Consider the following 27,013-nt stretch of genomic DNA (forward strand, 5'->3'; position numbering starts at 1 on the left):
GAGGGGGGAAGGGGGGTTCCCCCTGGAGGGAAAGAGGGGGGAGGAGGGACCCCGCTGTCTCCGCCTTTGCCCCGGCGCTTGCAGGAGAGAAGGGGGGGCACGCGCTCCGGAGGGGGCGTCCCGGGCGGCCCCGGGGTGGGTGCGGGCGCTGGGTGCTCGCTCTATCGCCGCCGCCGCCGCCGCCTCCTCCTCCTCTGCGCTCACGGTGCAGCCATCTTTGCACAAGGCGGCTGGGGGAGGGGGGAGGGGAAGGGGGGGCGGGCGGCGGGGTGTCTGGCTGCGCTCCGCTTCCTCCCACAATCCCGTGCAAATGAAAAAAAAAAAAAGAGAGAGAGAGAGAGAGAGAGAGAGAGAGAGAGAGAGAGAGAGAGGCAGACACAGAGCGTTAGCAGGGCCTGAGGGTGTAGGGCGCAGCGTTTGTACAGAAAGCCAGCTCTGCCCTGCGCAGACGCGCCCGGGAACGCGGTTCAGTTTGTTTTGTGTGTGTGTGTGCATTATTTCACTCTTTTGGGTCTCTTTTCCAAAGGGTTTTTATTTAGGGAAAGAGCTCAACTCCAGTCCCCCAGGTGCAGGGTGCGCCTGCCCCCAACCAAGCACGCTTGCAAATATGCCCCCTACTCTTTCCCTGGATTGCACAGTGCCCCTGTGCGCGCACGGGGAGCACACGAAAACACGCGTGTACACAGGCGGGGCTCTGCCTGTCCGTGGCCCGTGACACTGAGGGCGATGGCCGTGTCACACCAGCTCACACGAGAGTCTGCGAGGCACTGCGCGCCTGAGTCGGAGTATCCACGCACACCTATCCCGGGGGCGGGGCTGGTGGGTACCCCCACCATTAGGAGAGCGTGAGGGCCTGCGAGGCGCCGGAACGCGGGAACACGTTGCCCGGGAACTTGCGTGTATCCGTAGGCGGCGGAAACACGTGTGTTAGGGTAGGCCTCGGGCCGGACGAGCCCCACTGCCATCACCCCTCCAAGCTCAGCTCCGGAGTTTAAGAGGCCTGGGGGTTTCCGGAATCCGGTGTGAATCTGGGGCACGGTTTGGAGAACCCCGGCTCCGAAACAGCTCTTCAGCGCGGCCTCCTGAGGCTGCAAGGGGAGGGGCACAGTGGGAAGTCAAAGGCCCGGCTGTTTTTGCCCCCTCAACCAAGACCACTCCGACCCACCCTGGGCGTCTCAGCCTATCCTCTGGGTACAAGACCCACCCCCCTATAATACTACACACACACACACACACACACACACACACCCCTAAACTACTACACAAACACACGGCTAGGCCACGCCCCCGCTCTCCAAGACAGACAGACAGTCTCTCTCTCTCTCTCTCTCTCTCTCTCTCTCTCTCTCTCTCCCCTCTTCTGGGCCACGCCCCCGCCCTCCAAGCCTCGCCCCGGATAATAAACTCAAAATTCCAAATCCCGCCCCTAAGCCCGCGCCCCTCCTCCGGCAGTGCCCTCCCCTCTGCGCCCCGCCCCCAGGCAGAAGCCCAGCCCCATACCTGGCGTAGGGGGGCGGTGGTGCGTCGTGCACCCCAGAGGCCGCCAGCGCCTGCTCGTAGGTGGGGAGGCCTGGGGGTGGCGGTGGAGGCAGGGGCGTCGGCGGGCTCAGAGAGCTCAGGGGACTGATGAGCTCGGCCCTGGGGACAGAAGGTGCACTGTTAGCAGGATAGAGAGCCTTGGGAGAAGGAGGAAAGACGTAGGGAGACAGAGACACTGAGGGTGGTGGGGAGACAGAGGTGGAAGGCAGATGGACCAAGGAAAAAGAGGGTCACCTTCAACCTGACTCTACACACAGAAAAGCAGCTCGAAGTGACAGGCAGGTGCACAGGGACAGGCAGCCACAGAAATCAACAACTGCTGAGACAGACTCGTTCACAGACACATGTGCTCCAGATACAAGCCGAGAGTCGTTGGAGAAAGAGGCAGCCCTGCAGAGAGGCAGGCAGACACACACAAGAAACAGACAGACACAACAGAGATACACTCAGCCACAAATTTCCCAGATCTCCTCTTAACAATAAACTCTTCCTAGAAACCATTAGACCCACTATACTTCAAGACTAATGCTCAAGCCCTCTCTTCGACCCTGCCACTGAGAGAGACACACCTAGACCCCTGACACAGGCACACACACAGCTACACCTTGTCACCACGGAAACTGACATCCCACAGACACCCACAGACCACAGGCTGCAGCCTCACCAGATACAATACACACATGATGATAATCACACATAAAACTGGTACTGCAAAGACAGCAAATGTTGAATGAGTTCCTACTCTGTGCCAGGTGCTGCGGATATAGTCAGAGAGATGCCACAAATGGACACAGAATCTCACAGACTCACTCTCCACCCGATGGTCTCCTCAGATCTTTCAGCAGCGCCCAACCGCCCCCAACCTGGCCCGTCTCCTTAGGTTGACCCTTCCTCCCTTCCCTGCTCCCCAGCCCCTCCTCCCCAAAGCCCCCTTACTCTTGAGGGCAGGGCTGCTGGCCTCGGTCCTGACGGCAATGCAGATACCAAAAGGCTCCCAGGCTGGCCAGGACCATGAGCAGAATGCCTACGGTCAGTCCCACGGCCATGCTTGCTATGTCCACTCGTCCGCGTCCTACGGAGGGGAGGAGGGCACAGCGTTGGGGGCGGTCACCCTCTCCAACACCCAGATACCTTCCCCTGAGGTAGGGGAAACCTTTCCGATGTCCCCTGAGGGAAGACGACTGGCCAAGAAGGCAGAGCTGGGGCCACTTTCCTAGCTGTGTGAACTCAGGCAACTCACCTCACTCATTTCTGTGAGCCTCCATTTCCTGCTCTGTAAAATGGGAATACTAACCCCTCCCTAATAGGTTGCAAACATGCAATGAATTAAATGCAGAAAGGGCCTGGGATAACCTAATCTGAGACTAGGAAATAGGGCAATTGTCTGGCTAAGAGGAGAGAGAAGCCCCCTACGATTGCAGTTGACATGCTTACTTAGGGTGGGGAGTTCAGACAGCCAACTCTCTGAACCCCCATACTGAGCATTGCCAGATTTAGCAAATAATAATGAGGATACCCAGTTAAATGTGAATTTTACATAAACAGTGAATTTTTTTTGGGGGGGGGGCCACCGCAGACGACATGCAGGATCTTAGTTCCTCGACCAGGGATCGAACCCGTCCACGCCCCCTGCAGTGGAAGCACGGAGTCCTAACCACTGGACTGCCAGGAGGTTCTAATTTTTTAGTATAAGTATGTCCCATGGAATATATGAGATATACTAAAAAATTATTCCTGTGTATTTGAAATTGCCATTTCACTGGGCTGTGGGGGAGCTGTCTTGGATTTTATCTGGCAACCCTGTCCCCTCTGGAATGCAATACCTTTTACCAACCAGGCTAAGGAGGGGCAAGGCCTTACCAGAAGGCTAGGAACAATTTATCGATCAAGGAGGAATGTAGGGACATCCCCTCAAAAACAGATTGCTGGTGTTTAGAACTCATGTGGACCCTTGGCTAAGGTGAAGCGCATTTAACAATCAAGGCTTCATCTCTGAGGAAAAGGGGGTTGGGCACAGGGAGGACCCTGGCTTTGTGAGGCCTTGCTAGGTCTTGCTGCTGGGGAAACTTCCTTTAGCACTGGGTAGGGGGGACTTTCCTCAAACAGTAAGCCTCAGGCTTTTAGCCCTCTTAGCAAAAAGCTGCACTAAGAAGGGGGGGTGGGGGGCGGCCTTCCTGATTCCGACATGTTTCAGGTGGACTCAAGAAGCCAACAGGCCTTGATAGGCCTGTAGCAAAGCAGTTACCTCCCCTAGCAACCAATGTGAGGACTTCAGCCCAGACTTAGGGCCTGTTGCTAAGGTGGAACCGCCCCTAGCAACCAGGCCACTCAGGGGTGAGATGCCCGGTGCCTGGAGGGGGGTCCTCCTGTGGGCAGGAGGCCTTGGGTCCTGAGCTTGGCTAGGTGTGGTTGCTAGGAAGAAGGCCTCCTTAGCAACCAGGCTGAAGCCAGGATGGGGTTGTGGGGGAGGGGAAGCCAACCAGGTAGTGAGTGCTGCTGTCTTCCTTGGTCCAGCCTGGCCAGGCTTTGTTGCTAAGGAGCAGCCCCCTCTTAGCAACAAGGCTGCAGCCACGATGGGGCCTCAGAACTCAGAGGAAGGGTTGGGGCTGGGCTGATCGGGCAGGTGAGGACAGGCAGGCTTCCACCAATTGGCCTAGCCCAGCCCCGTTGCTAGGGAGCAACACCCCTAGCAACCAAGCTGAAGAAGGGGCTGGGGCTCTGGACTCCAAAGAGGGGCTCAGGTGGGCTAGGGCCTCTGAGCCCGAGGTGTCAGGGCTGGAACCTCTCCTTCCAACTGTCCTCCTTCCTGGGGGCATGGGACCTTCCCCGAATAGTGTGGTGGGTTCCTCGGGCAAGGGCTCTAGTCTCAGAGGAGGGGATTTCTTTACCAACCCCCTCCAGGAACTCAGGAGCATGGAACCTGGAGGGGGTGAGATCGGGCTGGGGGATGTTCGTTCAGCCTCCACAGAAAGGAGCTGCCTTAGTTGCACAGAATGAGAGGGCTCCCCCCACTCACCTCCTTTGCCATTGTAGATGTAGTTCTCCCAAAAGCGCTCCTCGGATGGGCAGGAGAGAAGGCAGAAAGGCATCAACCGGGAGATTCAACACCCCCAAACCAGCCCGCCCTGATGATCTCTGAGGCACGAAGGCAGAAGGAGATGAGGGGCAGGACCCCTCCTCCCCGGCCCAGGTCCTGGAGAAGACAGAGGGACCCCGGGGACCCCAGGCCCTCACTGTCAGAGTATTGTCCTCAAAGGACTCGCGCGCCTCTTCCCAGGAACACCTCTCCTCTTGACACTCCCGTTCCAGGTTCCCTGGCGTGAACAGCTCCAGGTCCCAGTGATTGGCTCGTGGAATCCGCCTATGGCCGCCCAGGAGGCTCTGGGCCTCTGGGGAGTCCAGGAAGACTTCTGGACCCAAAAGACATAAGGGACAGAAAAATGGAGGGTTCCTAGGACTGGGGACATGAAGGAGCCAGAACTTAAGGGGGTGAAGAGCTGTGGGGTCCTGGGGGAGGAGGCAACTGCAAGGCAGGGTTTTTCCTGGGCCAGAAAAAGGTGCATGTTTGTGCCTGGACTCGAGCTCTTCCCGCAAACGCTCACCTTGGTCTTGCTCCTCACTAGGTGAGGTGTCCAGGCAGGTGGTCAATCCCAGGTACAGCAGCAGCACAGAGCGGTGGCTCCTCATATTTTGTGGACACTAGGAACCAGGTGTGGTTAGGCGAGAAGTGCCTCAGCTCCTGGAGAATGAGGCCAGGTCTCCCCGCCCGGACTCTGTGGTCCAGGAATTATAATAAATAGCAGACACTTATGTGGCCTGTATCCTGGACCAGGCACTGTTTAAGGTCATTTACCTCTATCAACTCAGTCTCATTTTCACCACAGTGCTATTATTATCTCCATTGGATACAGGAGGAAACTGAGGCACAGAGAAGTAAACGAACTTGCCCAAGTTCATACAGTTTGCAAGGTTCAGAGGCAGGATTTCGGCAAAGGCAGTGACCCTCCAGAAACCAGAGCCAGGAGTTTATCTTTTTTTCTGCTGTGTCTGCAGCCCCCAGCGTGGGTTTTGGCACAAAGTGGGAGCTCATAAACATGTCCATTGATAGGGATTCCTTCTTCCTGGTAATTTCCATGTATACCCACCTCTCTGTGCCCACTGCCACATTCAGCCACAGAATCAAAGATTATAGAAGAGGTAAAACCAGAGGCCTGTATCCTGGGGTCCAGGAGCTGGGGGAGGGGACAGCGTTCCTGGACTCCTGGGTTTGGGGGCCCCAACTTCTGGGTCCCAGAAGAGCAGGGAGCCAGGTAGCCAGGGTCCCCAAGCCAAGCTCTGCCTCCAGGGACATTCACTTACCTGCCTAGACTTGTGAGCACTGTCCCCTCCTCCTTAATCAGGGCCTCCTTGACCAGCTGCAGCCAGCTGTGAAGGGGGACAGGGGAGAAGGGAGGGGAGAGGAAGGAGGGGTTACCTTGCTCACTATAGTCGGCAAGATCCTGGTTTCTGGCCAGAGGGGCGGGGTTTGCGATTACCTGCCCTGGGCGGGACTCAGGTAAGGGACAAAATATTTAAAGGGACCTTATGATTAAGGGTCTAAGGCCCAGAGCCCCATAGGGAGGCCAGGGTCTCCGACACCGTGGGGCACTTAAGGAGTTGGATAGGCGCCCCCTCCCCTCCTATCCAATTTCCCCCCAGAGAGCTCGCCAGACAGAGCTAGGGAAATAAACAGCTAGGTCTCCAGATATCTAGGTATCTAGAAACTGGCGGGAAACTTGTGCCTCGGTCCCCGGGGGTAGGTGGGTATGCCGCAGTAAATTCCTGCTTCCTGAGAACGGCTCTGACTTCCGATTTCTCAACTGCTCCATTTATAAAGTGGAGACAGAGGAGTTGTCCCTCCTCTATTGTCTCTTATTTTGCAGCAGAAAGGTGGATGATATACTTTGGTAAGCGGGCTTTACAATCTCTGGGCGAAGTGATTAGTCCTTAAACACAGGCTTGGGGAGACGCAAATCGCCCGCCCAGGGAAACGCCTAGTATACACTAAGCACGCCCCCTATTCACGCCAGTTTCACCGACCGGAACCTTCGACTTGCCACTCACGTTTCCGGAGGGAGGAAGAGAAGGAGGGAGGAAGAGAAGAAGGGAGCACTTACCAAGCCAGAAGAGATACCTCCGCAAATAGGGGCAGATCTACTTCCGGTCTCTTCCGCCGGGCGGAAGTGAGCGGAGCGGAGAAGGAAAACAGCGCTCCTTTCCGGTGTAGGGGTACAGTTGAAGCAGCTACCGACGAGGGAGGAGTCGTTCGTCAGGTGAGTTCCAGGCGGTGGAAGGATAGTGTTAGTGAGATCGCCTTCCGGTGGGCAAGAGTTTTGGGCTCCTGAGGGAGACTAGGACAGGATTTTGAATTCCCGACTTCCTGGCAATCCTTAATAGAGCACTCTAGGCGCCCCAAGTTTGAAGCCGGACTGCAGGTCCCAGAAATCCGTGGAGGTAGCCAAACCTTCAGCCGGCAGTTCTCAGGAGAGTTTTAGTTCCACTGCAGACGGATGGGCCGGGGATCCCAGGGGAAAGAGGAGACTGGGACTCCTGGGGGTCTAATGAGTGAGAGTTGAGGAAGAAGCACCCCTTTCCTGGCCTCCGTTTCCCAGACTGTGGTGGGGAGGGCGGAGAAGGATTGTGCAGTCGCCTGCCGCCGCCTCCCTGCACCGTTTTGACAGCCACTTCCCTCTCGGAGTAGCTGTAGGGTTAACGTTTTCCTCTGTGGAGCTTTGGGGTCAGGCAGCCCTGGCTTCACATCCTGCTGGTGTTGCTGATTCGGTGTGAACTCGGGTCTTGATAGGTCCTTAAAGCCATTTCACTTTAATATTTTATTATGAAAACGTTCCAACTTATATAAAAGTGAGAGAATAATAGAAGAATCCCTATCGCCCATAGTTACCAATTATTAATATTTTTTGACATATTGGCTGGGTATTTTTAAAAATTAAATATATAAGGCAAAGCCTATCCATCGTGACATTTCACCCGTAAATACCTCAGGATACATGTGTAAAAAACAGGATTTTTACACATGTATTTTTACAACATTGTAAATTAACTATACTTCAACTTTTTTAAAAAATTTAATTTTTAGAAAGCACACACGCACACAGAAAAGCAGGGACATTTTCCTCCATGACCACAATACTATTACACTTACAAAAGCAACCTAATATTACCTACTACTTGGTCCATAATCAAATTCTGCTTCTGAAAAAATGCCTTTAAAAAAAAGTTTCACTTTTTTGAATCAGAATCCATTCAAGTCATTGTTATGTCTCTTAAGTTGCTCTTTTTTAATATAAATTTTATTTATTTATTTATGGCTGTGTTGCGTCTTCGTTTCTGTGCGAGGGCTTTCTCTAGTTGCGGCGAGCGGGGGCCACTCTTCATCGCTGTGTGCGGGCCTCTCACTATCGCGGCCTCTCTTGTTGCGGAGCACAGGCTCTGGACGCGCAGGCTCAGTAGTTGTGGCTCACGGGCCCAGTTGCTCCGCGGCATGTGGGATCTTCCCAGACCAGGGCTCGAACCCGTGTCCCCTGCATTGGCAGGCGGATTCTCAACCACTGCGCCACTAGGGAAGCCCTCTTAAGTTGCTTTTAATTTCAGACAGTCTCACCTCCACCCCTGTTTTTTTTTTTCCTTGGTAATTGATTCATTGAAGAAACTGGGTCAGTTATTCCGTTATCATCCCACCATCTGAACTTGTCTTTTTGCTTCTTTGAAAAGGTGATGGCCTTTCACTTATTCCTCGTTATTCCCACTGCACCCCCCTCCCCAACTGCCACACCCTCTCTCTATGGATTAACCTAATCTGGACTTTTCACATAAATGGAATCTTTTTCCTGTCTGGTTTCTTTCACTTAGCATAATGTTGTCAAGGTTCATCCATTTTGTAGCATGTATCAGTACTTCTTTTTAAAGCTAAATAATATTCCTTTGTATGAGATATACCATATTTTGTTTATCCACGCATCAGTCAATGGACATTTGTGTTGTTTCCACTCTTTGGCTATTGTGAATATGCTGCTTGCACTTGTGTACAAGTTTTAGTGTGGACATAAGTTTTCATTTCTTTTGGAGGTGGAATTGCTGAATCAAATGGTAACTCTGTGTTTAGCCTTCTGAGGAACTGCCAGACTTCCAAAGTGGCTGCTTCATTTTGCATTCCCACCCTCAGTGTCTGAGGGTTTCAATCTCCACACTTGTTATGATCCAACTTTTTTTTTGTGGGGGGGGGCATGCCGAGTGGCATGCGGGATCTTCCCTGACCGGGGATCGAACCTGTGTCCCCTGCAGTGGATGAGCGGAGTCTTCACCACCGGACCGCCAGGGAAGTCCATGATCTGACTTTCTGACTGTAGTCATCCTGTGGGTGTGAAGTAGTATCTCACTGCTGTTTCTTGTTTTTGTTTTTTTTTAAGATTTTTTTCAGTGGGGACCCTTTTAAAAGTCTTTATTTAACTTGTTACAGTATTGCTTCTGTTTTTTTTTTTTTTTTCTTTTAAATTTATTTATTTATTTTTGGCTGTGTTGGGTCTTCATTGCTGTGCGTGGGCTTTCTCTGGTTGCTGCGAGCGGGGGCTACTCTTCATTGCAGCGTACGGGCTTCTCATTGCGGTGGCTTCTCTTGTTACGGAGCACGGGCTCTAGGCATGTGGGCTTCATTAGTTGTGGCGCGCAGGCTCAGTAGTTGTGGCTCGCCGGCTCTAGAGCGCAGGCTCAGTAGCTGTGGCGCACGGGTTTAGTTGCTCCGTGGCATGTGGGATCTTCCCGGACCAGGGCTCGAACCTATGTCCACTGCATTGGCAGGCAGATTCTTAACCACTGCGCCACCAGGGAAGCCCCACTTCTGTTTTATGTTTTGTTTTTTTTGGCCACGAGGCATGAGGCATGTGGGATGTTCGCTCCTGGACCAGGAATTGAACCCGCACCCCTTGCATTGGAAGGTGAAGTCTTAATCGCTGGACCACCAGGGAAGTCCCTCACTGCTGTTTTGACTGCATTTCCTTCGTGATTAATGATGTGGGACATTTTTTTCATGTGCTTATTGGCCATTTATATATCCTCTTTGGAGAAATGTCTATTTTGATCCTTTGCCCATTTTTAAATTGGGTTATTTGTCTTTTTATTATTGGGTTGTAAATTTCTTATATATTCTAGATACAATTCCTTTGTCAGACAGATGATTGGCAACCACCAGCTGTTTTGGTACAGCTTGCAAACTAAGAATGGTTTGTTTTTTTTTTTTTTTTTTGCGGTATGCGGGCCTCTCCCGTTGCGGAGCACAGGCTCCGGACGCACAGGCTCCGCGGCCATGGCTCACGGGCTTAGTTGCTCCGCAGCATGTGGGATCTTCCCGGACCGGGGCACGAACCCGTGTCTCCTGCATCCGCAGGCGGATTCTCAACCACTGCGCCACCAGGGAAGCCCCTAAGAATGGTTTTTAACATTTTTCAATAATTGGAAAAGACCGTAACCAGCAAGGACCCACTGTATCTCACAGAGAACTATATTCGATATTTTGTAATACCCTATAAGGGAAAAGAATCTGAAAAAGAATATATATATATGAATCACTTTGCTGTACATCTGAAACTAACACAATCCTGTAAATCAACTATCCTTCAATTTTTTAAAAAATTGGAAATCAAAAGAAGAAGAATATTTTGTGATATGTGATTCGGATACCAGTGTGTATAAAAGAAGTTTTATTGGAACCCAGCCACGGCCATCCAGTTACCCAGTATCCATGGATGCTCTGCCATACAAGGGCAGAGTTGAGTAGTTGTGACAGGGGCCATGTGGCCCACAGAGGTGAAAATCTTTACTCTCTAGCCTTTTCTGGCGGATCCCTGCTATAGCCTCTGGCTTCCTAGAATCAGGAAATTAAATCGAAAGGCTTGATTAATTTAGCTTCAGGCGTCTTGGCATGGCTGCTTCAGAGCTGCCAGCTTCGCGCCTGGCTGTCCCACTTTTAGGGATGGCGAGATTGATCTGCGGCTTCAGGTAATGTTTACAGGCTTAACGTTTGTCCCCAACCGCACCCGAAATCTTCTATCTCCAATATGACTATTTGGAGGTAGGGCCTTTCCCGAAGTGATTAGGCTTAAATGAGGTCATAAGAGTGGGGTCCCAATCCATGGGGTTGGTGTCCTTAGAAGAGCAGGAGATGCCAGAGAGCAAGCACTCTCCTCTCTCCGCCCTGTGAGGACACAGCCAGAAGGTGGCCAGCCATCTGCAAGCCAGGAGGAGAGGCCTCACCCAAACCCAACCATGGTGGCACCCTGATCTCAGACTTCTGGCCTCCAGAACTGTGAGAAAATAATTGTCTGTTTAAAAAAAAAAAAAATTGTCTGTTGTGTAAGCCACCCAGTCTATGGCATTTTGTTTTGGCCGTCCTAGCTGACTGACACAGGTAGGAACAGCACAAACGTGCCAGTGGAAAACGATGTTTTTCTCCTTTCTGCTAGCGAATATTAGCACCCTGCGGGTGTCCAGTTGCCATCAGGTGCCTTAGTGAATCGGTTGTCATCAGGGGTTGCAAGATGGTGGCTTTCCAAGTCCTTCATTCCTCCCACATTTCTTTATCCAAGCTGTTTGTCACCTTGAGCCACGTCCAGTCCAAGGAGCAGTAGAAGGGAGTGACGTGATCTAAGCTCCCTTTTGAAAAGCTCCCCGGGGCTCCTCTGTCAAGGAACAGACTGAGGAAGAGACCAGTCAATCCCTCCGGGCCTCTGTTTTCTCACCTCTAGAATGGGGAGAACCTACCTCAGAGGTTATCCCGAGGACTGCATGAGTTCAGAACTGTGAAGTGCTTCGCCCAGGGCCTGGTGCATAAGTGTTGGAAGGATGTGATGGTCATTTCTATTCCTGTAGTGCTTTTATACTGATGGCCCTGGGGCTGGAAGTGGTTAACTGATCCTATCCGACGTCTCTCTGCCCCCAGGTGCCAGGATCCATCCTGGAGTCCAACCCAGGCCCCGCTTCTAGGGGCTTCTGGTCCGGGGGGAGAAATTCTGAGGGGTGGCAGCTATAATGGACGGAAATCAGGGCATTGTCAGAGCACCGGGAATGCCTAACTCAGGCCTCGCAGAAGAGGCGACTCCTGATGGAGCCTGGGAGGAGGGAGGGGACGGCATTTCCAGGGGGAAGGTCCAGGGTTACAGGAGCTGCCCCGTCCCACGCTGTGTCAGCACAGGCTGCCTGCAGCCAGACAGCGTCAGGGGTGGTGAAGGCCGCAGACTCACCGGCCTGGGTCAGACCCCGGCTGCAGGACCTCGGACACCTTCTCCCTGCCTCTTGTCTCCTTGTTTGTAGCAACTGTTGGGGTCGTGGCGTCCGGTGGAGTTAATATGTATAAAATACTTAGAACAGGGCCAGGTTCACCAAACCTCTTAAATAAACACCAGTCATTATTAATAGAACGTCTCAGACCCTCGCTTTTGCTCGTAGGGAGCTCCCTCTTTCCTGCTTCCAATACGTCCTGTTTGTGTCTGTGATTTCCTCGAGTGTAATCGGCCCTTCGGGTTCCTTTAACACAGGTCTCCGCCCCCCTGGGACGGCCTGCAGCTTCCATGGGACGCGCTATTCAAGGGAGGGGGCTCGTAGCATCCTTTAGTTCTCAGAGGGCTCTCTGATCCCCAGAGATTCAGGATTCAAACGAATCAACTGCAGAAGAAGACAGTCTGGAGAGAATAAGGGAGATTTGAATACCAGCTGGATAGTAAAGGGTGTCAAGGGATTATTGATGCATTAATGGTATCGTGGTCATGTTTTTTAAACACAGTAGCCACGAGTCCCCAGAGGCTGTGGGGCACTTTGATATGTGGCTAGTGCCCCCAAGGGACTGTGTTTTTTAATCGTTTCATTTTAATTAATTGAAATTCAAGCACCGGATACTGGATTCAATTCCTGGAAAACTTTTAAGTACGTTTGGCACAAGCAGGGCGTGTGAATGTACATTTGCTCCTGTAAATTTTATGAACCCAAAATACAGGACAGGTTTCTCCAATGAAACATTCGTGTCTGAATTGAGATGTGTTGAGAGAGTGGACTCGACTCTGGATTTTGAAGACTTTGTAGAACAGGAATGAGTTGGCCTTTATTCTTGGACTGTGACCTCCACGGGAGGACTGCAGCTGTCACACGCTTAAGGGTGCGGCTCCAGAGCCCGGCTGCCTGGGTTCGAGTCTGGCTCTGTTGCTACTTCCCAGCTGGAGGGCTCCATGGGCCTGTTTTCTCCTCTGTAAAATGGGAAGGGGGATATATAACAGCTGATGTTACTTTGGACGTGGCCTCTCTGAATAGCTAGCAACGTGAGATGGCAGTAGTTCTGTTTTCTCTTTTGAGGTTTTCCTCACTGAGGAGACAAAATCTCAAACTTTTTGGTCTCAGGACCTTAAAAATCATCAAGGACTCCAAAAAGCTTTTGTTTGTGGGAGTTCTATCAGGATTTGCCATATCAGGGGAATTCCCTCGGCGCTGCAGTGCTTGGGACTCGGCACTCTCACTGCTGAGGGCCTGGGTTCGATCCCTGGTCAGGGAAGTAAGGTCCTGCATGCCTCGCTGCATGGCCGAAAGAAAAAAAAAAAGATCTGCCATATCAGAAAGGAAAACAGACATGAAACTGTCTTTATTGAGATGTAATTCACATGACACAAAACTCACCCATTTAAAGTGTACAATTCGCGGTTTTCCGTATAGTCACTGTTTTTGCAACCATCACCATTTTCTGATTTCAGGACATTTTCATCACTGCAGAAAGAAACCCCATACCCCTTAGCAGCCACTGCACGCCCCCCCCCGCAACCCCTGGTCCCCCTTTCCCCCAGCCTGTGGCAGCCACCAATCTGCCTTCTGTCTCTATGGATCTGCCCATTCTGGACCCTTCATATAAATGGAATCAACAACACGTGGCCTTTTGTACCTGGCTCTGCTCAGTCCACATAATATAACAGACATTTTTAAAACCCGGGGATGCACAAGCACAAGTCACACAGCCTCTGAAAAACCCCACTGGACACTTGAGAGGAGAGGAGCAAGGGCAAGCACATTTGTTTTATTTACTTATTTTTAGAGCACCCTTTATTTATTTATTTATTTGGCTGCGTTGGGTTGCAGCACGTGGGATCTTCGTTGCGGCACGCAGGATCTTTAGTTGGAGCGCGCAAACTCTTAGTTGCGGCATGCGTGTGGGATCTAGTTCCCTGACCAGGCATCGAACCCACGCCCCCTGCATCGAGAGCACAGTCTTAGCCACTGGACCACCAGGGAAGTCCCAAACTTGATTTAGTATTACGGAAACAGTTTCGTGGACTCCCTGAAACTATCTTAGGGACCCCTGGGGTCCCTGGACCTTCCTTTGAGGACCACTGCCCTAGGCAAATGGCTCCACTTCTGTGCCTCAGTTTGCCCCTTTCCAAAGTGGAGATGGGGGTGGGACGGACCTCAGAGGGTGGCTGAGGTTGGATGATGGACGAGTTGGCCTGGGGGTCAGGGGTCAAGCAGTGTCCCTTGGGATTATTCCCATGACCGCCTGGCGAAGGAAAGAAATGCTCCCTCTATAGCGGTTCCTCTCTCTCTCTCTCTCAGAGGGAAAATGTCCCGGTCCACAAAGCCAAAGAACTTGGCTACAAGACAGGCAGCCCAGTGCCAAATACCGCAGAGGGTCAAGGCAGTTGACAACTAAGAATAGAGTGGGGAATTTGTCCCTGAGGAGGTGAACGCGACCTTCAGGAGTGCCAGTGGGGAGGGGGGAGCTGGGGCGGAAGCCAGGGGGCCGGGGCGGAGGAGGGGGATGGCAGGTGAGCTGGGGTGGCAGCAGGTGCTGGCCTTGCTCCAAAGCTGGGGGTGAGGGGAAGCTGGAGGAGGGGCGGTGGGTGGAGTCGGGGTGTTTCGCCAAGGTTACCTTCTGCAGGCGGCACAGAGGCCGCCGCTGGGGTGATAGAAATGTCCTGCGTCTCGTTGGGGGGGGGGGTAGTTACGAGGGTGTATGCGATCGTCAAAACGTATCAAGCTGCAGCCTTAAGGTCTGTGCATCTATTCTATGTAAATGTACCTACGAAACAAAACACGGGATTCTGGGAGGAAGACGCCAGTAGGGGGAGTGCGAGATCTGTAGCTCAAGGAGAGGTTTGTGTTTGAGTTTTGAAAGTGAAAGGCAAGTTTCTGAAAGCATCCCGAGCCGGGAAATAAAGGTGAAGTTGCTTTCTTTACATTTTCCGGCTCGTGGTTGTGCCTCCCTCCCCCACCTTCTGGATCCTCCTTGCAGCCACAGAGCCAGAGAGAATATTTCCTGAACATTCCATATGCCATGCTCTGAGTATGACCTCATTTCGTCCGCACAGCAATCCAGTCGTGTCAACTAGATCCCACGGTTCTCCCCACTTCTTACCAAAGGACGCAGAGAGGAAATTACAAGTCCAGAGTCACAGCCAGTAGGGGCCAAGCCCAGGCAGGTCTTATTCCTTTGATCCATATAAGCCCCTCCTTCTTGTTTCATTTATTCTTATTTATCCCCCAGTCAGCCCCCTCCCCTACATGGGCAATCATTCTCACATGCATCATCATTTGTTTGCAGGTGTTTAAAATGTATCATTTTCTTCACGTGCAGATTGTTTTACTTCTTACTTTTTTCACCCAGCATTGTGTTTTTTTTTTTTTTTTTAGCATGAGTTTTCATATGTTTATTTATTTTTTTTTAATTTTTTTTTAAACATCTTTATTTGAGTATAACTGTTTTACAATAGTGTGTTAGTTTCTCTTTTACAACAAAGTGAATCAGTTATACATATACATATGTTCCCATAACTCTTCCCTCTTTTGTCACCCTCCCTCCCACCCTCCCTATCCCACAGCATTGTGTTTTTAAGATCCACCCACAGGAATTCCCTGTTGGTCTGATGGTTAGGACTCGGCGCTTTTACTGCTGAGGGCGAGGGTTCAATCCCTGGTTGGGAAACTAAGATTCCACGAGCTGCATGGCACTGCCAAAAGAAAAAAGTCACCCACGATGCTCTGTACACACCTAGTCAGTTGCATCTCACTGCTGGGTGGTCTCCATGAGGGGCAGTCACTATCCATTCCGCGGGGGCGGGATATTCAGTTGCCTTTGACTCCCCTCCAGTATAAATAACACCACTGTGAACATCCTCACACATGCTCCCTAGTGGGTGTCACCTTTGGGGCACATACACCCACGTGCAGAATCGCCTGCACTCACTTTGCTGAAGTACCACCAGCCTGTGTTCCCCCAGCATCACCTGAGGGGATTCCTATTACCCACCCTCACCCTATCCAGCTCCTACCCAGCTCTCAAAGTTCCGCCCACCAGCCTAGTGATAGATTTAAAATGATGTCTCACTGTGGTTTTCCTGTGAGGAGAATTTGAGGCATCTCTCCATCTACCTGTAAGTCTTTGAGCTTCTTCTGTAAATCGCCTCTTCATATCCTCTGCTCATTTTCCTCTTGGGGTAGCTGGGTTTTTCTTGTTGATTTGCCAGAGTTCCGCGTACAGTCAGTTCTGCTCTACCACTTGTTTTGAAAACTCGAGATTTATTCCGGTGAGATTGATACGTTAGGGAACAATTTGAACATAGGCATAGTGCACCTAAATGAACCCAGGTGCGCTTGGTTGAAATGAGCGTGTAGGCCTACACAGAGCACACGCTCAGCACATCCAGAACATCTACTGGGCGCTTCAGTTCCCCATTCGTGTTACGAGCCCCACCGATCACATCTGGTGCTAGAACTTTCCATCAGATAACCCTCCTTCCACCACCTCGCAGTAACTCACAACGTGTACCCCTTCCGACACCACTTCCACAAGCAAACTTCAGGTCTCTTTCGGGGTTAAGTGCCATATATCTTTTTTGGAGGTATAGGCATTTCTTAACCACTTAACGTGTGCAAAACTCTCTTCCCCCGCCCCACTCCCAGCTTTCCCATCAGATCAGATCGGGGGCCAGAAAGGTCCAGTCCTCTCTGCGTGGGCTCCCTCTGGCCACACAGCCCTGCAGCTGCCCCTTCCTTACCCCCCGGATGACGCGCCACGGCAAGAACTGCACGGCGGGGGCCGTCTACACCTACCATGAGAAAAAGAAGGACACAGGTACTGGGCTTGGGGGGCGCAGCAAATGGACCCTGAAGTCCCCATGTTACTTTGCTCCTCTGGTTGTGCTTTCTGGGCGTGTGTCTTTCCCCCCGACCGTGTAAGTAACAGCCACGTGACTGGTGGTCACGACCGGAAACGTAACAGCCCACGTGAGCCAGCAACCTTCTCCCTGCCTCGTCGCGGGCACTGCGTTAAGTGCCTTCCATGCTAAGCCTCCCAAACACCCCCTGAGGAAGGAATCGCTGTTGTCAGGCCATATTCCAGAGGCGGAAACTGAGGCCCAGAGAGGTACAGACGCTTGAGCTTGGTCACAGAGCCAGAAGGCCCGAGCCTCTTCCCCGAGCTGCCTCAGGGACGGGGCCTGTCTGTCACTTACCCTCTGGGGATGAACGCCTTCCCGTAGGTTGTGCAGCCCCGCCCCCAACACAGACACACGGCCCGAGCTCTTCACTGCCTGTTCTCTGAGTCCCGCACCTCAGGGTCCTCTCTGTGCCTCTCTCTCCGGGTTTGGACAAGGGCACATCTCCTGCCTCTCTCTGTCCCCAGCGGCCTCAGGCTACGGCACCCAGAACATTCGACTGAGCCGGGATGCCGTCAAGGACTTCGATTGCTGCTGCCTCTCTCTGCAGCCCTGCCACGACCCTGTTGTTACGTAAGCTGGGAAGGCGGGCGGGCGGGCCAGGGTGGCGAGGGCAAGGGAACCGCCAGGAGGGGGCTGCACAGCCAGGGCGCCCTGGCAAGCCACCAACCCTCCCGCAGCCTCAGTGTTCTCCTCTGAGACATGGGCATGATCCCAGCACGCTTCATGGGGTGTGGAAAAGAGCACATTCACAATGGAGGGTAGGGCTCCTGGAAAGCTGCTAGCCCATAATAACAGCTCACGTGGGGAGTACTTACTGTTACCTACCTCTTAGCGTGTGGCAAAGGCTTCAGCGAGATAACGGGTAGAAGGTACTTAGTCCGCCGACTAAATATGTGCTCAATTACTGGTCCGTTTTGTAGACATCGCGATGAGAGTAGACCATGGTCCAGGGTCCCCGAGGCCGCCGGGAGGTTCAGTGGTTCACTCGAAGAACGCACAGAACTCAGCAAAGCAGTTGCCCTCAAATGACAGTTTATGACAGCGAAGGTTACAGATTAAACCAGCAATGGGGGTGGTTTCCCAGGCAGTCCAGTGGTTAAGACCCCAAGCTTCCAGTGCAGGGGGTGTGGGTTTGATCCCTGGTCGGGGAACTAAGATCCCACATGCCGGGCTCTCCTGGTGGTGCAGTGGTTAAGAATCCACCTGCCAGTACGGGTACGTGGGCTTGATCCCCAGTCCGGGAAGATCCCACATACCACAGAGCAGCTAAACCCATGCACCACAACTACTGAGCCTGTGCTCTAGAGCCCGCGAGCCACAACTACTGAAGTCCACGCACCTAGAGCCCGTGCTCCGCAACAAAAGAAGCCACTGCAATGAGAAGCCCGCCCACTGCAACGAAGAGTAGCCCCCGCTCGCCGCAACTAGAGAAAGCCCGTACGCAGCAACAAAGACCCAACGCAGCCAAAAATAAATAAATAAAATAAAATAAAAGATCCCACATGGCCGTGTGACACGGCCAAAAAAAATTTTTAAATAAATAAAATCAGCAGTGGGAAAAGACACATGGAGCAGAGTCCCAGAGAGACCAGGCACAAGCTTCCTTTGTCTGTCTCAGTGGAGTCGCAGGAAAGCGCTTAATTTTCGCAGCAGCAGTTACTACCCACCGGGAAGCTCACTCCAGCCTTGGTGTCCAGGGTTTTTATTGGAGGTTAGTCACCTAGGCCTGGCTGACCTTGGCCTTCAGCCCCTCCAGAGGTCCAGCTCACACCACATGGTCCCAGCCTCCCAGGCAAACAGAGACACTCTTAACAGGCAGGACATTCCAAGGCCTAGAGGTGCCCTCCCAGGAGCCAGTCCTTTGGTTGGAATGTGCAGGGTTTGGACAGCCCGGGCCTGCTGAGCTAACCCTTTACGGCACGAGATTTTGCCCACGCATCAGATAACGTTATAAAGCCAGGAGAGTTAAAACAGTGTGGTCACCTCAGAGAGCTAAGCCGAGCCCTGAGTGAGTGAGCAGCTGCCTATAAGACGCTTAGTGGCTGCCCTGGGCAGGGAGCTGATGTTTGACAGGTGACTATTAACCTCTGGCCATGTGGCCTGGGCCAGGCCCATGTTTTCTCATCCCCTCCTCTCTTTGCAGCCCCGATGGCTACCTGTATGAGCGGGAGGCAATCCTAGAGTACATTTTGCACCAGAAGAAGGAGATCGCCCGGCAAATGAAGGTAGTGGGGCTGGGAGAAGGGGGTGCAGGCGTGGGTAGGCGGTTTTGATGCTGGGCCTCCCGTCTGAATTCCTCCCCGCCCAGGCCTCTGCCTGTGCTGTTCCCGCTGCTGGGCACACCGTCTCCTCCCACTTCTGGTTAGATGCTTCTCGTTCTCCAGATTTCAGCCCAGCTGTTGCCTCCTCTGGCCTCGCGCTAGTCCAGGGCCCTGAGGGCCTGCCCCCGTCACCTCTTCTTTGGCACTTGTCACAGTTGTGACTCTACCTGTGGCTGTCTGATCCAGGCCCCAGGGGCAGGGAGAGGGGCTCTCACCCACCCCAAGGCCCTAGGTGCTCAGGACATACTTGGTAAATGAGTAGATGCCAGCTCATCTCCTTGGGCCTCAGTTTTATTGTCTCTAAAACGGGCTGACAGGGCCAAACTAGAGGGCCCTGCAGGCAATGTGGGCAATGCTCACAGATAAGAACTTTTTAGGCATTTTCTTGGAGCCAGGCCCACCTTCCATGGCTGAGCTCATTTTGTGGCTAGGAGGGACCCTGTCTCCCTCCTTGTCCTGCCGGCTTTTCCGGAGCTCAGGAAGCACTGGGGGCCAGATTCTTGTTGAGCTTCTGGTCTGGAGTGTGCGGCTTCCCCTGTGCCCAGGTCCTCCACCCGGCCTGGCGGCCCCCTCATCGTGGAGCCCACATCGGAAGCCCTCCCGAGCATCAGCCAGCGTTAGCGTTCCCTCCTCGCTCACTGGGTGGCCGGAGCAGTGTCTCCTCTTGCCCTCACGCTGCCTGAGCCTTCATGGCTCCATAAACCTTCTCTGCTCCCCACTATCCTGGAACGCGGGCCCTTGCGGGCAGGGACAGTCTACATTGCATGGACTGTATAATAGATAAGCAATAACATATACGGTATTATTAATATCATACGGCCCCAAATTACATTTATTGAGCACTTACTATGTGCCGGGCCAGGTGCTAAGTGTTTTTTTTTTTTTTGCGGTATGCGGGCCTCTCACTGTTGTGGCCTCTCCCGTTGCGGAGCACAGGCTCCGGATGCGCAGGCGCAGCGGCCACGGCTCACGGGCTTAGTTGCTCCGCGGCATGTGGGATCTTCCCGGACCAGGGCACGAACCTGTGTCTCCCGCATCGGCAGGCGGATTCTCAACCACTGCGCCACCAGGGAAGCCCCTGTGCTAAGTGTTTTAAACAATCATCCTGTGTAGCACAGTGAGCCTCCGCGGTAGGTCACCATCGTCAGCTCGTTTTACGGGTGAAGAAACTGAGGTCAGGAGAGGTCACAGTGCTGATCAGTGACAAAGGCAGGGTTTGAGCTCTGGCGGTCTGCCTTCAGCCAAGCTCTTGACCACCGAGTCCCAAACCAGCTAACCTGGAAATGGCTGAACTCGGGACAAGCAAAGGCAGCAGAGGCACACCATAGATGACTGCAGCCGATTAAAGGTTCACACCCAGGCAGTCACCCAGCAGGGCCTCTGCCAGGAACCTCCCCTGTATGGGCTCCAGTTCACCCACCTTTAGATCCAGAGGCACCCCAACCCCCACCTAGGGTGCCCCAAACTCACAAGCCACAGGAGGCTGCCTAGCTCGCTCCTGCCTGGCTGCCCGCAGGCCTACGAGAAGCAGCGGGGCGCCCAGCGTGCGGAGAAGAAGGGGCTGCAGCAGGCGGCCGCGCAGGACCAGGTGCGGGGCTTCCTGGAGAAGGAGGCGGCCATCGTGAGCCGGCCGCTCAACCCCTTCACGCCCAAGGCCGCCGCCGGGAGCCGCCCAGGTGAGAGGGACGCGGACGTGCAAGTGCGCGGGGGGCCCCGCGGTGCCGGGTGCCTCCCTGCGTGCGGCGTCCGAACCCCTCTCCCCGCCCGCAGACGATGCCCGGCCCGGGTCCAGTGCGGGCCCCACAGGCAAGGACAAGGACAAGGACAAAGCGCTGCCCAGCTTCTGGATCCCGTCGCTGACCCCTGAGGCCAAGGCCACCAAGCTGGAGAAGCCGGTGAGCCCCCTACGCCAGCAAGCGCCCGTGTGTGCCCACTTTGCCAGGGTCCCGAGGGCCCCCTCCCCTCCCTCACAGGGAGCCCCCCTCCCCCCTCCACCTGGCTCGAGCCCCGCCTGTTGACCCGGCCCCCCTCCTGCTCCCCAGTCGCGCATCGTGACCTGCCCCATGTCCGGGAAGCCGCTGCGCATGTCCGACCTGACGCCCGTGCGCTTCACGCCGCTCGACAGCTCCGTGGACCGCGTGGGGCTCATCACGCGCAGCGAGCGCTACGTGTGCGCCGTGACCCGCGACAGCCTGAGCAACGCCACGCCATGCGCCGTCCTGCGGCCCTCGTGAGTCACCCGGGGGACAGCCTGGGGACCTGCGGGACGGGGCGGGCTTGGGGTGCGACTCTCTCTTTGGGGCGGGGCCTCTGATCGTCTTACCCCACACTCACCCTCACTGCAGTGGGGCCGTGGTCACCGTGGAGTGCGTGGAGAAGCTGATTCGCAAGGACATGGTGGACCCCGTGACCGGAGAGAAGCTCACGGACCGCGACATCATCGTGCTGCAGCGGGTGAGTGGCACCCCTCCTCCCTGTCCCCTCGCCTTCCGGTAACCCCGACCTGCTTCCAGAGGGCCCGCCCCCTTACCGAGGCCCCGCCCCACCAAGGGGGCGGGGCCCAACCTAACCTCGCGGGCTAGGGAACCCCCACGGCACCCCAGCTCCCCGCCTCCTCTCCTCCTCCTCCTCTAGGGTGGCACGGGCTTCGCGGGCTCCGGAGTGAAGCTGCAGGCCGAGAAGTCCCGGCCGGTGATGCAGGCCTGAGCGCGGGAAACCAAATAAATGGGCTTGTTGGACGCGACAGGCCGTGTGGCGCCTTCATTCACCGCGCCGGAGCCCGGTGACGGCGTGCGCTCAGGAATGACTGCACTTTGAGAGCGTGGGCTAAGAATATTTGATGTGGTCTCACGTTGAGAGTAATATCTGAATCGAATGCAAACGCACAGCTTTAAATGGGTTGAGTGGCCAGAAGTCGGAGTCTGGGCCGCGACCACAGGAGGGCGCCACGTCAACGGACTATAGAAATCCCCACACTTTCTTTTGAGTTAAAACAAATTTGAAGCCCAGGAGGCGACCCGGAACGCGTCTCCCTTTGTAAAGTTTGATAAGACACGCAAAGGAAATGAAGTGCTGTGTGTGACTGAGAAAGCGAACCGCCAGCACCCTGTGTAGAGAAGGCGGTCAGGAACACTGCCTCCCCGCCACCTGGAGGCTGGAGGGTGAAGAGGAAGAGGAAACCGCAAATGCAAAGTCCCAGAGGCAGCACTTGGCAGGTGTGAAGAGGGGGAGGAGTTCAGAGCAGCCAGGCCTAGTGGAGCTGCCCGGAGCTCAGACTTGACTAGGAGGGCAGGGGTGGCCCTTAAAGCTATGTTTTTAATAACCATTGAATCACAAAAGCAGACCCTGTGCAGTGTCGAGAACCAGAACATACAGTCAAGCAAAGATTGCAAAAATAAAGTCTTAAAAGTCCTGACTCTCTGAGCGATAGCCGGGTCCTGTCCTTCCAGGTCTTTCTCACACGAGTTTTTTCAACCAAAGTGAGATTTCCATGCAAATACTGTTCTGTTCATTGAACAGTCTCTACCTTTTCATTTTGGTAAAAGGTCTTCTCATCTAATGCCCAGGCGAGATTCAGAGTGTCCTCGAGTGCTGGGCAAGGCCCTGTCTGGTACAGGGCCAGTTGGTGCGTCTGGCTGCAGGGAAAGGTGTTAGTAGGAGGGTGGGTCATCCTTGCACCCTGGGGAGCCCGGAAACCCAGCAGTTCCTCCCTCAGGCGCTTCTGGACCCGTCCCTTGGTCCCTAAGAGCCTTCACGCCCCACTCTTGGGCTCCCAGTCCCATCGTACTGGGAGAAGGATGCTTGTACCCATTTTGCAGAACAGCCCACTGAGGCTGAGAAGACAACTTGCCAGAGTCCCACTGCTCAAGGCCATAGCTGAGCCCAGGTCCACCCAGAGGTCAGCCACCTCCAGTTACCTGCACCCCCTCTCATTCAGTCCTGCCCTCCTCCACATCCTTTGCACCCTTCCTCCCCGAGGTTTCCCACAGTGCCACCCACAGACCTCTCCACCTTGGCGAGCTCCCACCCCATCCCTTTACCCAGAATGATAGAGATCTTCCCTCCTCCTCTAAACACCCCCAATCCCCGTCCTCTTTCTTAGGAGCTCTCAACCACCCCAAGTCTTTTCTCTCAGTCCCCCACCCACCCAAGGATCCTGTTTATGTGTGGTACAGACCACTCCCCACCCCAAATAAAGATTTAAAGGTGCAAGATTGGAAATTCTGGATTTCCACAAGGAGCCTAAATCCCACTCTTTTGTTCTCAGGCCCTTTAAGACACTCTTTGAGGGGAGGGGTGGTGGGGATGTGAGTCAAGGTCCTCACTCTAAGCCATAGGTTTCCTTTAAGATTTCAGAGGTAACAAGGAGAGGAAGCAAGAGTCAGACCACAGCTGAAGCTGTGGCAGGAGAAGGGAGGGACGGGAAGTGGAGACAAATTTTGTGTTTTCTCAGCAGAAGTTCCTTAGACACTGGTCTAGAGTTCAGAGCAAAGGAGCTTCCCTGGTGGTGCAGTGGTTAAGAATCCACCTGCCAATGCAGGGGACACGGGTTCGAGCCCTGGTCCCGGAAGATCCCGCATGCCGCGGAGCAACTAAGCCCGTGCGCCACAACTACTGAAGCTCGTGTGCCACAACTACTGAGCCCGCACGCCTAGAGCCCATGCTCCGCAACAAGAGAAGCCACCGCAACGAGAAGCCCGCGCACCACAACATAGAGTAGCAACTAGAGAAAGCCTGCGCGCAGCAACAAAGACCCAACGCAGCCAAAAATAAATAAATAAATATTTTAAGATAGATAAAGTTCAGAGCAAGAAATGGGCGTGGTGGGGCTTACCTTGGGTGGCGTGTGCCCACTGGTGGCTCCAGCCACAAACAGTACTTTAGGACAACTGTAATTACTTGTTGCGATTTTTTAATGGGGAGACTTTTTCTGGAAAGCAAAAACTATATAGACAGGGAGTAAATCCTTGGTGTCCAGGGGCGGGGGAGGCATTGACTACAAGGAGGGTTAACAAGAGTTTGACGAGGGGGGATGGATCTGTTCTGTATCTTAACTGTGGTGATGGTTGTATGCATATGATTTGTCAAAATTCACCAAAGAGAGCGGACTTTATATGAATTAAAATTTTAAAATGCAAAAAAAGAGGCGGGGCATTTTGTGTGAGTAGCTTTCCATTTCTCTTTAAAAAATCAGCTTAGGGATCCCAAGAAAATTAAAAACACGTTCATGCAAAAACTTCTACATGAACGATCCTGGCGGCACTAATGGTGTAGAAACAGCCCATCAACCCAGTTGATGTCCATCAACTGATGAGTGGATAAAGGAAATGTGCTGGAGACATACAATGGAATATTATTCAGCCATGAAAAGGAATGGAATTCTGATCCACGCCTTGAAAACATCCTGCTAAGTTAAAAGCCAGATGAAAGGTCACATATTGTGTGACTCCTGTTATATAAAATGTCCAGAATAAACAAGTTCATAGAGATGGAAAGTAAATTAGTGGTTGCCAGGGGCCGGAGAGAGGAGGGAATTGGGGAGTGACTAATTAAAGTCCTGGTTTGGGACTTCCTGGCTGTCCAGTGGTTAAGACTCCGCACTTCCCTGGACTCCACACTTCCACTACAGGGGGCACGGGTTTGATCCCTGGTCAGGGAACTAACATTCCACATGCCACATGGTGCAGCCAGATAAAGAAAGAAAGAGAGAGAGAGAAAGGAAGGAAGGAAGAATGAAAGGAGAGAGAGAGGAAGGAAGGGAGGGAGAAAGAAGGAAGGAGGAATGAAAGAATGAAAGAAAGAGAGAGAGGAAGGAAGGGAGGGAGAAAGGGAAGGAAGGAAGGAAGGAAGAAAGAAAGAAAATAAAAGAAAGGAAAGAAAAAAAAGTCAGTCAGTCCTGGTTTGTTGTTGGGGTGATGAAAATGTTCCGGGACCAGATGATGGTGGTGGATACACAACCTCGTAAATTTAAAGATCACTGAATCGTACACTGCAAAGCGTTAATAATTTTCTAGTAGACGAGTTATAACTCAATGTTTTAAAAATCAGAAGATTTTTAAATCTTTAAGCTTCTCCCAGGCTGGCTCTCAGAAGCCGGTGGATTTCATCACTGATCTGGAGGTGCCGCGGGTCACCAGTGGGAGAACTAAAGTCAGAAACAGTTCCAAAGTTCCCGAAGTTCTCAGTAAGCACGTGGAGAAACTAGAATTTTCTTTACTACGCCGGTACGCATGGAAACCGGGGAAACGATTTGGCAACATGTAGTAAAGCGAAAGAATGGTGACTGCATGACCTGGCAATCTTACTCTGACCTCTGCAGCCAACACACATACAAACAGGCTCAACAAAACACAAACGAGACTGTTCACAGCAGCTCTGTTTGTCACAGCCGTTTCCTGGAAATGCTCCAAGTTTATCAACAGCAGAATGCATGCGGGCCATTCCCAGTGGAGGGCTACACAGCAACGAAAAGCACCCCTCTGCCCAACACCTATGAGTCCACACAGCGTGCTTCGACTTTTCTAAATAAATAGGCGAAAGTATGCCCTTTGAAATCGGGGGGGCAGTTATCCTTTGGGAGGTGATGTCTGGGTCTTCCTGCCTGGGGGCTGATAGTGTTCTCTTCTTTCATCTGAGTATTAGTTACAAGTTTGTGCATGCAGTCTGAAAATTCGTGTCGCCGAACGCCTGAGTTGTACACTTTTCTATTCATATGTTATTCTCCCATAAAAATGTCCTTCAATTCACTGCCATAACAAAGAGAAGTCCTTGGCAGTTTGGCAGTGTCTTAACGAATTCATAAATTCCATTTCTAGGAATTTATCTGCAGTTAAATTCATGGAAAATTACGGATGTGCTAGTGCCTTCTGTGCAGCATGCTTTGGAAGAGAAAAGACTAGAAACAACTTAAATGTTGTTCAGTAGAGAACTGGTTAAATAATCTATCCAGGAGAATATCACTGAGCTGTAAGACTGTGAGAGAGAGAGAGAGGAAAGGAAATGAAGACATTCTTTGTGGACTGAACTGAAATAGTCTTCAAAATGTATTCTTAATTACCTTAATGAAAAAATAAATAATTTTTAATTTATTTATTCTTTTTCTTTGGCTGCGATGGGTCTTCATTGCTGCGCGTGGGCTTTCTCCAGTTGAGGCGAGCGGGGGCTACTCTTCACTGCAGTGTGCGGGCTTCTCATTGCCGGGGCTTCTCTTGTTGTGGAGCACGGGATCTAGGCGCACGGGCTTCAGTAGTTGTGGCACGCGGGCTCAGTAGTTGTGGCATGTGGGCTCTAGAGCGCAGGCTCAGTAGTTGTGGCGCACGGGCTTAGTTGCTCCGCGGCATGTGAGATCTTCCCAGACCAGGGCTCGAACCCGTGTCCCCTGCATTGGCAGGCGGAGTCTTAACCACTGCACCACCGGGAAAGCCCATAAATAATTTTTAAAATTTAAAATTGGAGGTTTCTGGCTCAAAAAAAACGCATTAAGAGAAACAAGAAAGGTAAAAATGTTGTTTATCTGCTATCATTTCCATTAAAAGTAAAACAAGTTGTGCTTTTTTTGCTTAATTCTGTGTAAGTTCTCCCTGAGAAAAACACTGGCTGCCAGAAGAGGCGACCTTAGTGGAAGGAAGACTTTAGTATCATCATATGTATTTAAAATTTTGTATCCTACGAGTATATTGCCAAAATTTAAAAATAAAATGTGCAAAAGATTTTTTAAAAAATACCTGGGGAGAGACACTAAGAGGGACCAGGTGCTGAGCAGCTTTTTATCATAAGTTTTTCCATAAAAATAATGTGTTGCTATGTGTATTATTTTGATTTTAAAAAAATGTTTTCAAACATGCAGCCCTCAGAGAGCTACAAATTTGCCCTACTCCTTCCTAAACCAATTCTCCACCGTCCGCCACTAGGGGG

At 52.6% G+C, this 27,013-nt stretch overlaps 2 protein-coding genes across 2 annotated transcripts; one reads left to right on the forward strand and one right to left on the reverse strand.

Moving 5' to 3' along the window:
* Positions 1 to 516: 516 nt before the first annotated feature.
* On the reverse strand, positions 517 to 7,257 carry PRRG2 (proline rich and Gla domain 2). Its single transcript, XM_059046193.2, has 8 exons — positions 6,696 to 7,257; positions 5,899 to 5,964; positions 5,142 to 5,238; positions 4,774 to 4,949; positions 4,556 to 4,595; positions 2,476 to 2,611; positions 1,501 to 1,638; positions 517 to 1,088 (listed from the first exon to the last, which is right to left on the reverse strand). The coding sequence occupies exons 3-8, from the start codon at positions 5,224 to 5,226 to the stop codon at positions 1,070 to 1,072; spliced, it is 594 nt and encodes a 197-aa protein (XP_058902176.1). The 5' UTR covers positions 5,227 to 5,238; positions 5,899 to 5,964; positions 6,696 to 7,257; the 3' UTR covers positions 517 to 1,069.
* On the forward strand, positions 6,766 to 22,514 carry NOSIP (nitric oxide synthase interacting protein). Its single transcript, XM_059046179.2, has 9 exons — positions 6,766 to 6,851; positions 16,522 to 16,693; positions 17,243 to 17,348; positions 18,922 to 19,003; positions 20,616 to 20,775; positions 20,870 to 20,994; positions 21,142 to 21,329; positions 21,445 to 21,553; positions 21,734 to 22,514. The coding sequence occupies exons 2-9, from the start codon at positions 16,624 to 16,626 to the stop codon at positions 21,803 to 21,805; spliced, it is 912 nt and encodes a 303-aa protein (XP_058902162.1). The 5' UTR covers positions 6,766 to 6,851; positions 16,522 to 16,623; the 3' UTR covers positions 21,806 to 22,514.
* Positions 22,515 to 27,013: the final 4,499 nt, after the last annotated feature.

Source organism: Kogia breviceps, chromosome 18 (genome assembly GCF_026419965.1).
Source record: "Kogia breviceps isolate mKogBre1 chromosome 18, mKogBre1 haplotype 1, whole genome shotgun sequence".
Lineage (NCBI taxonomy): Eukaryota > Metazoa > Chordata > Mammalia > Artiodactyla > Physeteridae > Kogia > Kogia breviceps.

Bases quoted from the DNA above. Each gene is read 5' to 3' on its own strand.
- NOSIP (XM_059046179.2), top strand. From the start codon at position 16,624: ATGACGCGCCACGGCAAGAACTGCACGGCGGGGGCCGTCTACACCTAC. The intron at 19,004-20,615 runs GTAGTGGGGCTG...GGCTGCCCGCAG, and splicing joins AGATCGCCCGGCAAATGAAG to GCCTACGAGAAGCAGCGGGG. The intron at 21,330-21,444 runs GTGAGTCACCCG...CCCTCACTGCAG, and splicing joins TGCGCCGTCCTGCGGCCCTC to TGGGGCCGTGGTCACCGTGG.
- PRRG2 (XM_059046193.2), bottom strand. From the start codon at position 5,226: ATGAGGAGCCACCGCTCTGTGCTGCTGCTGTACCTGGGATTGACCACC. The intron at 4,950-5,141 runs GTGAGCGTTTGC...TTTTGGGTCCAG, and splicing joins TAGTGAGGAGCAAGACCAAG to AAGTCTTCCTGGACTCCCCA. The intron at 2,612-4,555 runs GTGAGTGGGGGG...TCCCCTCCGTAG, and splicing joins CATCTACAATGGCAAAGGAG to GACGCGGACGAGTGGACATA.